The sequence below is a fragment of the Scyliorhinus torazame genome, chromosome 6 (assembly GCF_047496885.1).
Source record: "Scyliorhinus torazame isolate Kashiwa2021f chromosome 6, sScyTor2.1, whole genome shotgun sequence".
In the NCBI taxonomy this organism is placed as follows: domain Eukaryota; kingdom Metazoa; phylum Chordata; class Chondrichthyes; order Carcharhiniformes; family Scyliorhinidae; genus Scyliorhinus; species Scyliorhinus torazame.
In genome coordinates, this window is record NC_092712.1 from 292,052,953 (window position 1) to 292,070,081 (window position 17,129).

Here is a 17,129-nt window from a genome sequence, read left to right on the forward strand (position 1 = left end):
TCAGAACTCATAAGAAAGCAGTGGACAAAAAAAAATCCGCAACATTAATCTCCCCGACAAACCAGTTAAATCGGTACCCAGAGAGAGAGGAGTGCAAAGCTTTATGCCGGTCACCAGCTCTACCTCCCAGTCCAGGAAAACTCCACTTTGTCCATCTTAAACCTAAACAGTTATAGTAACAAACGAACTGTGGCCATCTAAAATGGCCTCCCTCAAAGAAGGTTGGGAAATTTGGCCAAGCCTGAACACAGACAGGCTGCAAATATACAAAGCTGTAGCTCAAACTTATGCAGAAACAAACAAAGGAAAAATGCCATTAAAAGGTATCTTCCCAGGAACAATAGAACTATCCTGTCAATCACAGCGGGACCCAAGCCCCTGCTCCCAATACATCCAGGCATGGCCACTGAGTGCCCACTCCAAAATCTATGCAGTAGCCCCTGATTGGACTTGATCGATCAGGGTGAGGGAGCCCTGATCAATTGATTGACAACGAGCCCTGATCAATTGATTTGACAATGGCCCAGAGATCGCCCACAAAAGGGGCTTGGAAATCCAAGCAGATTGAAAGGCGCAGCACAAGCTCAGTAGCTCTCTCGCGACTGCAGCATCGACAGCCAAAACAACGGTGAATCCACCACCAGCCAAAAGCCCATGCCATTCACAGAGGGACCAGAATAGAGGACACAGCCGACCTACCAGAACTCCAGCACTGCCAGACTACCAGAAATCAGAAGACCATATTCTGCTCTGTATTTGCCGGTCACCTGGAAGTTAAGTTAAGGTCGTTTAAGTGTTTATAGTCCAATGTGCATGAACGCATGATTGATTAAGTAAATAACCTTGTGTATGTTAATAAACTATTATTGTACTCAACAAATTGTGAGATCATTTGTCCACCGTATATGGTCAAACATACACTGTGGTAGAGATAAAGAAAAGAGCAACAGAGCAGCCTTTTGTATATAATTGTCAAGTTACTTCAGATAATGCTTAAAAATTGATTTTTGTAAAAATCTAGCTACCTCAATGGCTTCTATGTTATGCTGGATATGGATGAAACCACAATTGGAAAGATAAGGAAACTAGAGAACAGTAAAGCTAATAACTTCCATTTTCTTCCTCTGAGCTTGTAAATTTGACCAAGTGATTTATAGGTTGTTGCCAATTTACAAACCTCCCTCCGAAATATTAATTAATCACCAACAAGGTGACGGCTCATCATCATTAATTTGTGACTGTAGCCATCTGGAATGGACACTTCCAACTAGGTGCAGAGGAACTCGCAAAGACTGGCGGGTAAAATGGGCAAGCCAAGAATCAGGCAGGTTCAGAGCCGGAAATGCATATTTGTCAGCAAAAGTCCAGACGGTATCGAAACTCCGTCCCATTAGCATGTTAATCAGGCCGATTAGCATTTGATGGCCCATCTTCCCCAAAACAAAGGACTGGTACTCAAGCAACCAGGACAGTCCCAGACATTTTGGCGCCACTCCCTGTTCAAGGGAAACGCAAACAACGGGGTCAGTGACGGCTTGGGACACGCGCAGCTATCCAGATCCCCGCCCACTTATTGGCTATGGAATCGAACGGAGTGATCAGGGATCACCCAATTAGTAAGGTCCAAATCGAAGGACCGCCCAAAAGAGCGCGAACCCCCCCCCCCCCCCCCCCCCCCCCCCGAGTATAAGAAGAGTTTGCCATATGTTCGCTCTCTTTTGGCCTTGGTACCCCGGTCATCGTCAATCGTAGCAACACCAGAAGCAAGTCCAAGTTCAACGCCCGTTACCAGACTGATGAGCCAAGCTGAGCAGCAGTTACTCCTTCGAACCAGAGAGATCCAGAATTGAACAGCGGCCACTGTTTTCTGACCTAAGCCGGGTGCCCGAAGTTAAGTACAGGTTATCTTAGTTGATAGGTGTAGTTAACTAGTAGTGTTTATGTTGCATGACTAATTGTGTGTAAATAAAGTACCCTTGACCTTGAACTAACTAACTGGTGTTTGGCTCTTTGATCGATAGCCGGTTGAAACTTGTGCTGGTATCATTCGATACCTGGCGACTCTAAGCATTCGGACATAGGTAGCATAGAAAGAAAGGCAAATTCACTGATTGCCCTAATTGGAACAGAGCCACATAAAGACCAAGTAGAAAAAGAATCGGCAACAGTGACCATAAAGGATCAGACCAAGGTAAAACAGAATCCATCTTAGTACAATAGTGTGTGACGCTGTATAATGTACTTATGGCAATATCAATTCATAGAATAAAAAGTATCACAGGAGGTAATATAAATCAATTCTAACTATGTCACAGAAGCTCATCAACACCCCAAGCTAGAAAACGGGCATCATTCTCTTTGGATAGTCACTAAAACCAGGGTGAGCCAAGTTAAAAGGAGAGCTTATTTTTAAAACTCACAAAACAATGACACTGTAAAAAACACTTGCCTGGTTCAAACAATTATTATACCTTTAATCCCCCTTTGTCATCTGGAGGTACAGGAATGTTTAAAGATATTTTACTTTTTGAACGAGACATTGTCTTGGATTTTGGCTTGCTCTTCTCTTTATCAACTTGCATGCAGACAGATGCCAGAAGTCGCACAAGTTCCGTATCTAAATGACAACAAAAAATATATAATTTTACTAGAATATTTGATCAAACTCCGGAAAAGTCAAACTGCTATAAAAAAATACTTGACCTTTCCTGAGAGGGTCAAGTGAGGTGGGACAGCTGCAACATACTCAAGTTACAAATATAAGGAGAAGGAACCAGATTCAGCAACATTCAACACTAAGTTCGTATGGCCTCAATCACAAGAACATTTTTGCTACAGCAGAAAATAGTTGCTTTTTGCACATGTAACCAGTCTTGGAAATTAATTACCTGAATGCAATTAGTTCATGTTAGATCTGAACTTGGATTTTCAAGCGAAGTGACTATTCTAACAAACCACAAAACTTCAATTTTTGAGAGCAAGATTGTTTTGCCTGAAACATAATTGACCAAAAACAGTCTAGAGGGCAAGCAACAGGGATTATGGTGGTGATGGAAGGAAAGAGCCTCAGTGACTAAATAGGTGTGTGGAAGGAAGGCTGGATGAAAAATCAAACAGTGCATTGAGGCTCATCATTTCAAAGTCCAAACTTTTTGAAGGCTTTTATTAATCTCCATGCCATCAAAATTTACAGTGTAAATTACACCACATACCCCTCACCTTTCTCATCATGTGGTGAATTTCCAGACCACTAAAAATTGCTGAAAGTAATGCAAGACTTTTGACTCAATGCCTCCTATATTTTTTTATTTTATTATAAATTTAAGGGGCAATTTAGCATGGCCAATCCACCTACCCTGCACATCTTTGGGTTGGGGGACGAAACCCACGCAAGCACGGGGAGAATGTGCAAACTCCACACGAACAGTGACCCAGGACCAGGATCGAACCTGGGACCTGATCGTGAGGCAGCAGGGCTAACCACTGTGTCACCATGCTGCCATGCCCCCTATGTTTATATAGCTCTCATGCTGTGAATGCACAGCCAAATCCTGGAATTTATCTGGAAAACAGATGACCTTCAAGCTAAGTATACATGTAGAAGAGAGACCTACAGAACACTTCTCTCTTGGAATGTCACTGCCACTCAATATCCAAAGACGTGCTGAATTAAATCAAATGGCAAAGAGGAGTGCCTATTCAGGCATTTTTGAAAGCATTGTAAATTCCTTAATACAGATGGTGCTGTTCACACCTTGAACAGCCAAGTCATGTTCACATTGGAAGAACATAACATTACAGGAACAAGAGTAGCCCACTCACTTCCTCAAATCTGTTCTGCCACTCAATTCAGTCATGGCTGACCTGTACCTTAACTTCATCTATTCACTTTAGTTCTGTGCCCTTTAACACCCTTGTCAAACAAAAGCGCTATCCTTTACGCGAGGTTAAATTTGTGGTTACTCCTTTTTACAAAACTTTGTTGGTAGACTATTTGTTGATAGACTATGACTATTCAAGTAAATGTTCTTGTAAAAGTGGTGGACTAATGCAACGGTTACCTATTCTCTCCACCCTGTTGATTTTCTTGGATATGTCCTGGCTTATCCTCGTCTGCGCTATAAAAGGACTTCTCTGAACTGACTGCAACGGTCAGGTGAACGTTTACAGCTAAAACATTAGCACCTGATAGAGAAAGACAAGTTAATTAACTTGCTGTGCATTTTAAGCTTTTACTACAGTGTCTGGATATTTTAGTTAATACGTACGGACTAAAATAGAAACGCTGCTTAAAATCTAAATTGCAATTGAAAGACAGGTCGAAACTGGTACGGCTGCTTTGTGTCGCCCGATGAAGCATTAGTAAAGGCACTGTAACCGACTGGAGATCCCAAAACCTTGGTTCTCTGCTTTACCACATCTGTCTGTGCAAAGTCTGCACGCTCTCCCAGTGTCTGCGTGGGTTGCCTCAGAGTGCTCCGGTTTCCTCCCACAGTCCAAAGATGTGCAGGTTAGGTGGATTGTCCATGTTAAATTGCCCTTGGGTTAGGTGGGGTTACTGGTTTACGGGGATAGGGTGGAGGTGAGGGCTTAAGTGGGGTGCTCTTTCCAAGAACCGGTGCAGACCTGATGGGCCAAATGGCCTCCTTCTGCACTGTAAATTCTATGATTCTTGAAGGCTTTAATTTTTTTAAATTTTCTTTTAAAGTATGCTTTTCCTTCACCCTTATCTTATCCTCCTTTTTCTCTCACTTGGTATCGGTCAGTGCTTTGCATTCCTAATTGTAAGACAGTTACAACAAAAACAGATCACATCCAGACAATACTGAATTACTTCTTCGGTCTTGAATAATTTCTACTACTAGTCGCACAATGGTTGTTGCAGGTAATTGGCTAATAGCAAAAATCTATTCAAAATTGAAAATGTGGACAAGCGATTCAATGCTAGTGTCATGAAATGTGCTTTATGCCCAAATAATGGTTTTCAATCCACCAGCTGGAAACTGGAATTGAATTTTTATGAACAGAAACTCCGCCTGAGATGGCCAACCACAATTTGCATTCGGACACATTCCAATTTTGTGTCTGCAATGACAATGGCTTCAGGGAGTATGACGGTGGCGTGCTCTTTCAGAGGCTCATCGCAGACTTGATGGGCTGAATGGCTTCCGTCTGCACTGTTGGGGTTCTATTGACTCACCTCCTGACTAGTAAAGCATCTATGGAAATTACCCACAGTATTTAAAATACAAAAACAGAAAATATTGGACAATCTCAGCAGGTCTGACAGCATCTGTGGCAGGAGAAGTGAGCTCCAGTTTGGGGTCTGGGTGACTCTGTCACAGATGCTGTCAGGCCAGTGGAGATTGTCCAGTGTTTTCTGTTTCAGATTCCAGCATCTGCAGTAATTTGCTTTTATCAAGGTATTTAAATGTTAGGGATGGAGGATTAAGACTGATCGCTTGGACAATGGAACCTTGGCTAAATTAGCTTCCAGGCACGAGCTAATAAAGTCACCTTTGGAATACACATTTTTTTTTTTTAAATCCCTCTGGCAGTTGCAGAGGATCGCATGACAAGCCAACATGTTTTATGCACATAATTTCTCCGAGTGAGAAGACCCAAGTGGGGTCCTTCCTGCCTCTTTCTCTACAAGCTACCCAGAAAGCCTCATTTGCTGACTGAACATCCAGAGATTCTTGCTGCAAACAGATTTCTTCAACAAAAAAAAAAACCCAACACTACCATCTCCCAAAGGCCAACTTACTCAGTCATCTACATCAAGTGGTTAGCAGAGGCCATTGAGTTCAGTCTGAAGCTGAGTCACTAAACTAGACTGCATTTTTTTTTAAATAGACTCCAAATTTAATTGACCTATCCTTCCTCATTCAGTAATCCGTATACGTGACAAAGCTTTTTATACACACACACGAAAGTCAATGTATATTTTATTTTATTGTGATTCTAACCTCACGCTTTGTTAAACTGAAGAATACCTCTTCTATTGGTTATTTTATGATTGCCGCACATGAGCAGTTAAGTACTCACTAAATTGGCAGATATACCCTTTTCAAACAAATAAAACCCGGTTGTGATCAAATCAGGAGAGGATATAGGAGGGGGTTATTTGACCCCTCCACATCGAATTATAACAGTTAGTGACATGTTAGAGAACGTGCAGACTCCGCGCACACCGTGACCCAGCAGGGAATCGACCTGGGACCCTGGCGCTGTGAAGCCACAGTGCTATCCACTTGTGCTACCGCGCTGCCCTCAGGCAGAAAAGGGCAGCGCGGTAGCAGATACCATGCTGCCCATCAGGCAGAAGATACAGAAGTCTGAAGACCCGCACATCCAGCCATAGGAACAGCTTCTTCCCCACAGCTACTAGACCCCTCAACGACTCTCCCTCGGACTGATCAGTTCCCTGTAAGAACACTATTCATGACGCCCTATGCTGCTCTTGCAAGTGTATTGCTTGTTTGGCCCTTGTTCTGCAATGTAACCAATAACTATTTGTTGATGTACCATTTGTCAATGTACTCTGTCGATTATTCTTTTGTCAACTATGTATGTACTGTGAACATTCCCTTGGCCGCATAAAAATACTTTTCACTGTACTTCGCTTCATGTGACAATAGATAAATATCAATCATAGAGGTCTTGGTTTAATTTACCTGGATCATTTAGCAGCATTACGAGGTCAAATGCAGTTACTCCATTTTTGGCACGGAGGTTGACATCTGCTCCTTGAACCAATAAGTACTTCACTACATCTTTGCTCCTGAAAAAAAAATTCAGAAGACGTACTATAATTTAGTATCACACTGCAAATATCCTGAACTGTATTGAAACAGGGAATTGATTTTTTTTCCCCTTCATATTCAAATGGACCAGACTTGTGGCTTTACAATGGAAAAGTTCAAGGTACATCTTGGAATCGTCAAGATCTCAAATGCTACAAGGGAAACTCAAGCATGAAACACAGAGCACTAAAGTATGGTACAAAATAACGTAGAAAGATGTATAGCTGCAACAGTGCTATCTTAGTTTTGGATTTAGTGCCAGAAAAGTCTCTTTTTTTTAGCTGGCAAAGACTAATTAAACAAATTAATGCAGAGCCAAAGCATAAACTTGCTCCTTACACTCAAACTTAAACAGCAACCTCCTGGCTCTTGCTGCTTGATTCATGAAATTTAATTACAGTGCCTATAATTTACCCAGGCAAAATAGCTCAACAAATATGAAAATATTATGAAATAGTTTGTTTTATGTACCCATGGTAAGTAGCTTGCATTAAGGCTGTCCACCCATGTACACCATCTTGCTTGTCAATATCAGAATTTCTCTCACTAAGAAGCTGTACAAGGTCTAGCTGACCCGTCATGGCAGCAATCATTAATGGAGAGGCACTATCTGCATTAATGACATTGGCCTGAATTGCATCTTCATCAAGAATCTCCTTCACCAACTGATAGCTTCCTATTTACAAACAAAGAAAATGCAGAAGATTACAGAAGGGAAACAGCAAATTCTGAAAAACTGTTTGCAATATTTTGAGAAGCTTAGTGTAGGCACCATACTGCAAGTTAGTGTATTTACATAGCACATTTAAAGATAAGATCCATCCTAAGGCAACACATCTGAACAGGTAGAGGAATAAGTTAAAAAAACAGTAAAGAAACAAATGTCAACATTCAGCAGATAATAAAAACCTTACTCAAAACAAAGTTTTTAAAGTTAGGGAGAGAGAAAGAACTTGTGTATAGACACAAAGGAAGGATTTTTCAAAGTTTATGCTCCCATACCCATCCAAAGGCAGTTAAAAGATCTACTACCATTGATACAAGTGAAAGGAAGGATGGGATGCAAATACACTAGATTCCAAGAGTATGCGAACAACACTTTCTCCCTTACTAATACAAATTTTACTTTTTCCAAATACATATCCATTTCCCTTTTGGAAGTTACTTCCACTATCCTTTCAAGCAGTACAGTCCAGATCACAATTTTTCTTTTATTCATTCACAGCACAGGATGCAGGTGTTGCTGGAAGGGCCAGCATTTATTGCCAACCGCAATTACCATGAGAAGGTGGCGCGGAGGAGGGGACAATCTTCTTGAACCATTGCAGTGGTTGTTAGTTCACCATGCTGCAGCTAGCGAGTTCCAGGGTTTTTCTTTTATATAAAGCACCCAGTTCTTCTTTTTTCCCCCCGATTAAGGGGCAATTTAGCATGATCAACCAACTTACTCTACACATCTTTGGGTTGTGGGGATGAGACCCATGCAGACACAGGGAGAATGTGCAAACTCCACACAGACAGTGACTCGGGGCCAGGATTGAACCCGGGTCCTCGGTCCCGTGAGGCGGAGCTCCAAGGCTTTGACACAATGACGAAACAGATATATTTTCAAGTGCAGGGAAGGTCATGTCTTACCAACTTAATAGAATTCTTTGAGGAAGCGACAAAGCTGATTGATGAGGGAAGGGCTATAGATGTCATATACATGGACTTCAGTAAGGCATTTTATAAGGTTCCCCATGGTAGGCTGATGGAGAAAGTGAAGTCTCATGGGGTCCAGGGTGTACTAGCTAGATGGATAAAGAACTGGCTGGGCAACAGGAGACAGAGAGTAGTAGTGGAAGGGAGTTTCTCAAAATGGAGAACTGTGACCAGTGGTGTCCCACAGGGATCCGTGCTGGGACCACTGTTGTTTGTGATATACATAAATGATCTGGACGAAGGTATAGGTGGTCTGATTAGCAAGATTGCAGATGATACTAAGAGTGGTGGAGTTGCAGATAGCGAGGAGGACTGTCAGAGAATACAGCAAAATATAGATAGATTGGAGAGTTGGGCAGAGAAATGGCAGATGGAGTTCAATCCAGGCAAATACGAGGTGATGCATTTTGGAAGATCTAATTCAAGAGCGGACTATACGGTCAATGGAAGAGTCCTGGGGAAAATTGATGCAGAGGAGGTTCACCAGGATGTTGCCTGATATGGAGGATGCTAGCTATGAAGAAAGGTTGAGTAGATTAGGATTGTTTTCGTTGGAAAGACGGAGCTTGAGGGAGGACCTGATTGAGGTCTACAAAATTATGAGAGGTGATGCATTTTGGAAGGTCCAATTCAAGAGCAAACTATACGGTAAATTAAAAAGCCCTGGGGAAAATTGATGTACAGAGAGATCTGGATGTTCAGGTCCATTGTACCCTTATGGTGGCTGCGCAGGTCGATAGAGTGGTCAAGAAGGCATACGGCTTTCCTTCATCGGAAGGGATATTGAGTACAAGAGTTGGCAGGTCATGTTACAGTTGTATAAGACTTTGGTTCGGCCACATTTGGAATACTGCGTACAGTTCTGGTCACCACATTACCAAAAGAATGTGGATGCTTTGGAGAAGGTGCAGAGGAGGTTCACCAGGATGTTGCCTGGTATGGAGGGTGCTAGCTATGAAGAGAGGTTGAGTAGATTAGGATTATTTTCATTAGAAAGACGGAGGTTGAGGGGAGACCTTATTGATGTCTACAAAATCATGAGAGGTATAGACAGGGTGGATAGCAAGAAGCTTTTTCCCCCAGAGTGGGGGATTCAATTACTAGGGGTCACGAGTTCAAGGTGAGAGGGAAAAGTTTAAGGGAGATATGCGTGGAAAGTTCTTTACGCAGAGGGTGGTGGGTGCCTAGAACGCATTGCCGGCGGAGGTGGTAGAGGCGGGCACGATAGCGTCATTTAAGATGTATCTAGACAGATACATGAATGGGCAGGGAGCAGAGGGATACAGATGCTTAGAAACTAGGCAACAGTTTTAGATAGAGGATCTGGATCAGCGCAGGCTTGGAGGGCCGAAGGGCCTGTTTCTGTGCTGTAATTTTTCTTTGCTGATTGTGTCTGATTTGGAGATGGTGTTCCCACACACAAGCTGCTCTTGTCCCTTTTGGTGTAAGAAATCGTGGATTTGGGATGTTCTGTTGAAGGTAGTACACATTGCACTGCAGTCACAGTGTGACAATGGTGGAAGGACTGAATGTTTCGGAGCCATGGACTGTATTCTAAGGAACTCCTGCAACAATGCCATGGGCCAATATGTTGGCCTTCAAACCGCAACCATCTTAATTTATCAGTTAAAACTCGGACTAGTGGAGAGTTGTCCCCTAGATTCCCAGATGTCAATTTCACTACTACTTAATAAATAAATACCCTTTATTGTCACAAGTAGGCTCACATTAACACTGCAATGAAGTTACTGTGAAAAGCCCCTTGTTGCCACATTCCGTCGCTTGTTCGGGTACACAGAGGGAGAATTCAGAATTCTCAGCTGGTACGGGAATTGAACCCGTGCAGCAGGCCTTGCTCTGCATCATAAACCAGCTATCTTGCCCACTGAACTAAACTAGCCCTTAAATGCTGATGTCAGTCATCTTTGGAATTCAGCCTTTTTGTCCATGTCAAGACTGTAAGGAGGTCTGGAATGGAGTCATCCAGGACCCAAACTGAGCAGTGCCAAGCAGGTAATTGGGAAGAAAGTGCTGATAGAAGGGTCATTGACCATTCTATCACAAGGCTAATGATTGAAAGTAGATAGATGGTGGTTTAGGGAGGACAGAACAGAGCACAAAGTATATAGACTAAGGGGAGAAAGCAGGAACACCAAAGTGGAAGGTAGATTTACATTGGAGTGCCATAGGAAAAAACAGGTTAAATTTGGGGAGGTTATCAATGATAAAATACAAATTTGAAGGTATGTTTTTGAGGGAAGGACAATAATGGTGTTTTTGAAAAATGGGGCAATGCTAAAGCCAAGAAAACCATTAACAATTTTAGCAAAATGGGAACCACGAGCAGTAGAACCTTAACGAGTGGAGTGAGAAAAAGAGCCGATGATGGGCACTTTGGAAAAGATTAAAAGGAGGAAAGACAAGAGAAACTGGGAAGCAGGCTTTTGTACGTTTAGCTTCAACTACAAGTGAATCTCATCATCTGCCATCTCAGACAAAGTCAGAAATGTGGAACTGGTGTCCTGCTCAATCTCCCCCTCCCCGCCCCCGCCCCCCCAGCATCAGCCATGGTTCAGTGGCAGTATTACCACTTGAGCACATAAGGAGGCCAAAAGTTCTTACCGAGGGAATGCCACATAGTTGGTAGTGCAAACTTGTGGATACGATATGCCATAACTTCGAACCAGTGTCAGAAAGTCATGGCCCGCTGGAATTACAAGTGTTTAAAACACACTTACCTGCTCTGGGAAATTTCTTGAAAGCTCAGTTGGCAGGAGCTGCTTGGGCCAACCTGGCCCCAGCACAGTCCAGCTCCGGTGAACTCAAAAGCCACTTCCCCCTCCCTCCTTTCAAAAAACTACGGACAGCTGTAAAGGGCCCGGTGAAGTTGGCAGGCCAGGGAGAAGTGGGTAGGATTTGGCTGGCCTTGGTTGTCCCAGGGAGGGAATTGGGTCAGGCTGGGTGGGGACATGCGAGTCTGGTCCATAGGCAGAGGTGGAAAATTCCATGAGGGGGTTTCAGAGTATGGGGATTGTCCAATTCAGGGCTCAGACTGAAGTTAAAAGTACTTTGATTTCTTCAAACACTTTCAGAGTAACTAGAATGCAACCATCGGCAGAACCATCCCAAGTAAACGATCTAAACTAATCCCCTATTTATTGCATTGCTCCTGTGGGAAAACCAGATCCAACTTACAATGTTTGGACCGAAGATGCAGTTTTCAAGAACCAATTGTGTCACAAATCCAAGAGCTACTTCAACTAACGAGTATAGTGCTTACCCAGTTTCAGCGCATGAAATATATCTGGTCTCCTTTTCTCTTCATCTGTAGACAAAGCAGAAACAAATTTTTATCATTAATGCTGCAACATTTGTTTTTCTCCCTCATTAATCTTCTCCAGAGAAAATCTTTCAACCCTTGGTGCACAAAACACCAATAACTAAATTAACTGATAAAAGCTACCAAACAAAGAAAAATTACATTACAGGGACATTAGTGACAGAAGCTACAATAATCCAATCATTTTTTAAAATAAATTTAGAGTATCCAATTCATTTTTTACAATTAAAGGGCAATTTAGTGTGTGGCCAATCCACCTAATGGGCAGCACAGTAGCATTGTGGATAGCACAATTGCTTCACAGCTCCAGGGTCCCAGGTTCAATTCCGACTTAGGTCACGGTCTGTGCGGAGTCTGCACATCCTCCCCGTGTGTGCGTCGGTTTCCTCCGGGTGCTCCGGTTTCCTCCCACAGTCCAAAGATTTGCAGGTTAGGTGGATTGGCCATGATAAATTGCCCTTAGTGTCCAAAATTGCCCTTAGGGTTGGGTGGGGTTATGGGGCTAGGGTGGAGGTGTTGATCTTGGGTAGGGTGCTCTTTCCAAGATCCCGGCTCAGGGTCACTGTTCGTGTGGAGTTTGCACATTCTCCCCGTGTTTGTGTGGGTTTCGCCCCCACAATCCAAAAGATGTGCGGGATCATAGATCATAGAATTTATAGTGCAGAAGGAGGCCATTTGGCCCATCAAGTCTGCATGCTTATTTTCTGGAGAGATCTACTGTCTGGGTTTACTGATATATACTTCAACAATCTTTTTTAATTTTAACCATACAATAAAAACAATGTGTTGAGCACAGGTTTACAACATGCTTTCAGAAGGTTTAATACTATTTACTCAACACATTGTTTTTATTGTATGGTTAAAATTTAAAAAGATTGTTGAAGTATATATCAGTAAACCCAGACAGTAGATCTCTCCAGAAAATAAGAAACGTGCTTTAAAACATCTACAGCATCGTGGTCAGGAAGATCAAGTAACATAGTGGTTAGCACTGCGGTCTCACGGCGCTGAGAAGCCGGGTTCGATCCCTGTCCGTGTGGAGTTTGCACATTCTCATCGTGTTTGTGTGGGTCTCACCCCCACAACCCAAGGACATGCAGGCGAGGTGAATTGGCCACGCTAAATTGCTCATCAATCGGAAGAAAATAATTGGGTACTCTAAATTTATATTTAAAAAAAAGATCAACTGCATTCACAAGTTAACTCAATTTAGAAACATAAATACAGAGGATAGAAGCTGGGAGGTTGTTTCCACTGGCGGGTGAAACTAAAACTAGGGGGCGTAGTCTCAAAATTTAGGACCAAGTTGAAGGTCGTGAATCTGTGGAATTCCCTGCCCAGTGAAACAGTTGAGGCTACCTCGTTAGATGATTTTAAGGCAAAGGTAGATCGGTTTTTGAACATTAAAGGAATACAAGGTTACGGTGAGCGGGCAGGCAAGTGGAGCGGATTCACAAAAAGATCAGCCATGATCTTATTGAATGGCGGAGCAGGCGCGAGGGGCCAGGTGGCCTACTCCTGCTCCTAATTCTTACATCCATCTCCTCCACTACTGGAAGCCTGTAACTGCAATATAAAATAACGACAGGATTCACTGCAACCATTCATCTATACTGTAGTGATCTCTGTAGGTGCATGCACACAAGGGTTTAATGGGTAAATAGCAGCACCACATGATCACTAGAGGGCTGGACCAACAGGGGTATAAAAAGCAGCCACACAGGGTCTCTCGCTCTCTCGTGGGTGTACTGTGAACAGGGTAACATCAGAATCACATAGATAGTTAGTGGAGTTACGTTTAGTTATTACTGTTAAATCTTGTTAACCAATTCCTTGTTTCCATGTCAAGGTAAAGAACTCATGCATTTATAGTTATAGTTACTCAATAAATCTTTGTTGTTACTGGACGAGTTTGAGTCTTCTTCAACAAGATTCAGAGGACCTCACCATCAACCAAGGATTGAGTAACACGTGTTATTGACCACGCAGGTAACACAACATATACTTCAAAATTTAGAAATTAGGAGAAAAAAAAAATCAAAGAACAGCAACACTATTGCTCTCACGTCACCACCCCAAGTTGCCTATGTAACAATGATATAAGGAGCAACGGTATATCAATAATCCCAAGGACATGTTATCAATATGTCATGTGAGAGTGCCTGTAAGAAATGGATGTTTAAGCAATGTACCTTTAAGAAATACAGTGATGTCAGAGTGTGGGTGGAGCTGGGCTTTAGCTCTGCCATTTTGTAGTATTTAGTTTCAGTTTTGGGAGCGAGCAGCTAAAAGATGCCTGGCTGGTTTGCTGAGAGATGCTTGAAAGGAAAAAGCCAGTTTGAGGAGAAAGCTGGGAGTGTCTGTGTGTTTTGCTGAGAGCTGCTAGAAGAAAACACAGAACTGGTCTGTTGATGTCTGCAAATCCAAAGACTATAAATATATTGATTGTAACCTCATGTCTGTTTTTGAAGGTGAAGTCTTTTGGATGTTTAAAGGAACATTTTGAGGGATTTAGTGTTGTATTATTTTTGGGGTTATCTTTGAAGTAAGGGGTGTTAAGAGATCCAATGTTGATTTAAAAGGTTAATTTGAGTTCATGGAATAAACATTGTTTTGTTTTAAAAACCACGTGTCCAGAATTGTAATACCACAGCTGGGGAACAAGCCATGTGCTTCAAAAGCAACAATCCATTAACGGGGGAGGTTGGTTGAACTCCATGATACATTTTGGGGTTCTGACAACACCTCTCCCATAACAAATAGCAACAAACACAGAAGATACTGGACAATCTCAGCAGGTGTGACAGCATCTGTGGAGAGAGAAGGGAGCTAACGTTTCGAGTCTGGACGACTTTCACAATGTACAGTATGGTTCGAACAATCCAAATATCTCCAAGCCCCAATCTCAACCTGTTAACCGTAGCAATAGAAGGAATCAGCATATGTTTTTCATGACATCAGGATGTCCCAATGCATTTTATAGTCGATTAAGTACTTCTGAAGTCGCAGAGGACCTGGGTCAGTTTGTGTGGAGATTGCACAGTCTCCCCGTGAGTCTTACCCCCACAACCCAAAGATGTGCAGCATAGATGAATTGGCCATGCTAAATTGAACCTCAATTGGAAAGAAAAATGAATTGGGTCCTCCAATTTTTCTTAAAGTACTTCTGAAGTACACGGGACTGTCGGAAACACAGGAGCCAATTTGGACAAAACAAAGTCCAAATAACTGCAATCTGATAATGGCGACATTATTTAAGTAATTGGTGATGAAAGAGAAACACTGACAAGGCTATCTGGGCAAAATGCTCTTGCTCTCCTTTGGAATAGTCACATGGCATTTATAATTTCACCTGAATCATCAGTTCTGGATTCTGTGTTCAAGCCTCTGGAGGCTGAAAACAGGACTCTGATTCAAAAAAAGCGCAAGATTTTCTCCAAAGTCTGCATTATTTCACAGTTGGAAGTCTCCCCATCATCAGCCTGAAAACTCCTGTTTCTCTCTCCACAGATGCTGTCAGATCGGCTGAGTATTTACAGCACCCCCCCCCCCCCCCCCCCCAAAGTCCGGCTTTTGTATTAAGGCCAACTTACCTGATTTTGGCCGGTTGGTGGTCTTCGAGTCCAGGTAGTCTCTCATCTCCTTCTGCTTGCAGGCGCAGGCGATCTCGAAGGCGGTCATTCCTCCCACATTGACCTGATTGGGGTCCGCCCCTCTGTCCATCAGCTGCTGGGCCACGGCCAACTCGCCGTTGAGGGCCGCCAGCATCAGCGCGCTCCAGCCGCCGGCAGGGCCGGCCGGGGCGGCTCCGGCGGCCGCCCCCCACTCGAGCAGCGCCCGCACCACCGCCTCGGCGCCGTGCTGCGCCGCCACCATCAGCGCCGTGAGTGCGGGGGCCGGCGGCGGCTGCCCCACCCCCTCGGGCCCCCGCCGGCAGACCTGGGCGCCGGCATCCGCGCAGGCGCCGCTCTCCAGCAGGGCGCGCGCCAGGCCGGCGTGGCCGCCGCGCGCCGCCGCCGTCAGCACGCCGGCGCCCAGCTTGTTGGGGGCGTTGGCGTCGGCGCCGTTCTCCAGCAGCACGCGCGCCACGCTCAGCTGGCCGAAGCGCGCCGCCTGCATGAGCGGCGTCCAGCCGTAGCGGTTGCGGCTGTCCACCGAGGCGCCCTTCATCAGCAGGAACCGCACCAGGTGCTCGTGGCCGTTGCCGGCCGCGAACTGCAGCGCCGTGTTGCCGTCGTCGTCCGTGCAATCGACGGGCACCTGCGGGGCCCTGAAATCCGGCTCCCCGGCCGCCGCCTCCTCGGCCGCCTCCCCGTCCTTCTCCTCCTCGCCGTCTCGCACCGCCGGTTCCAGCAACCGCCGGACGTTTTCCAAGTTCCCTTCTTCACAGGCGCGAAACAGCAGCTGGTAGGTCGGGGGGATCCCGCACTCCATCGCCTTTTAACGCCGGGGCAGCAACAGCAAGAATGAGCTCCTCCTCGCAGTCCGGCCGCCCATCATCGCAAGGCCAGCACCCAACCACATCGCTTCGGTGAAGGGATTTTTTTCCTCCGCTTGTCTGTGTGGGGAGGGGAGACGGGGGACCAATCAGGTTTCTCCGTCTCGCGACCACATTTCAAACTTCAACGCCTCGAAGTTCCCTCCGAGAAGGTAGCTAAGCGACGGTTCACCCACGCGTCACTGGCTGGGTCTGACCAGCCAATGGTCGCGCGAGCGGGAGGCGGGGTCGGCGAAGGGTCTGTCAGAGCGACAACAGCAGCGTTGAATGACGTTACGTGCGTGCGTTACAATGAGACGATTCGGATGCCCCCGGTCAGTACCGGCTGAGTGAGCATGCGTGTCGCAGCTGAGGACCTCCCGCACTGACGTCACTCCAAGCCGCAGTCATTCAGCTCCAGGTGACTGTATGAAAGCTCGTTCAGAAACTGAACCCTCCCGGGTCATGGTCCGCAACATCCCCAAAGCATGTGAGGGGACTAAGGTATTTCACTCAACGCCAGGAAAACCAACCAACTCAGATAAAAACAGAAAATACTGGGCAATCTCGACAGGTCTGACAGCATCTGTGGAGAGTGGAGGGAGCTAACGTTTCCAGTCTGGATGACTTGTCAACCAAACTCCCCAGGCTTCGACAAAGAGTCGTCCAGACTCGCACGTTAGACCCCACCTCTGTCCACAGATGCTGTCAGACCTGCCGAGATTGCCCAGCGTATTCTGTTTTTGTTCCCCTGGCGGCACGCTTGTTGTCATTGATTGAGATCAAAGGCAGGTAGGATCCTGAA

The 17,129-nt window shown here is 44.7% G+C and overlaps 1 protein-coding gene across 2 annotated transcripts in view; it reads right to left on the reverse strand.

Moving 5' to 3' along the window:
• The window catches only part of LOC140425502 (ankyrin repeat and SAM domain-containing protein 6-like), a 72,817-nt gene extending 56,042 nt beyond the window's left edge, over positions 1-16,775 (reverse strand). The window contains exons 1-5 of one of the 2 annotated variants that reach the window (XR_011947877.1): positions 15,441-16,775; positions 11,788-11,832; positions 7,278-7,482; positions 6,678-6,784; positions 2,472-2,617 (exon numbers count right to left, since the gene is read on the reverse strand). Coding sequence is in view for 1 of the 2 variants with exons in the window: in XM_072509840.1 (XP_072365941.1) it covers positions 2,472-2,617; positions 6,678-6,784; positions 7,278-7,482; positions 11,788-11,832; positions 15,441-16,281 (1,344 nt within the window). In the remaining variant the exon portion in view is untranslated. The remainder of the gene's footprint in view (positions 1-2,471; positions 2,618-6,677; positions 6,785-7,277; positions 7,483-11,787; positions 11,833-15,440) is intronic. The other variant, XM_072509840.1, reaches the window with a different exon arrangement.
• Positions 16,776-17,129: the final 354 nt, after the last annotated feature.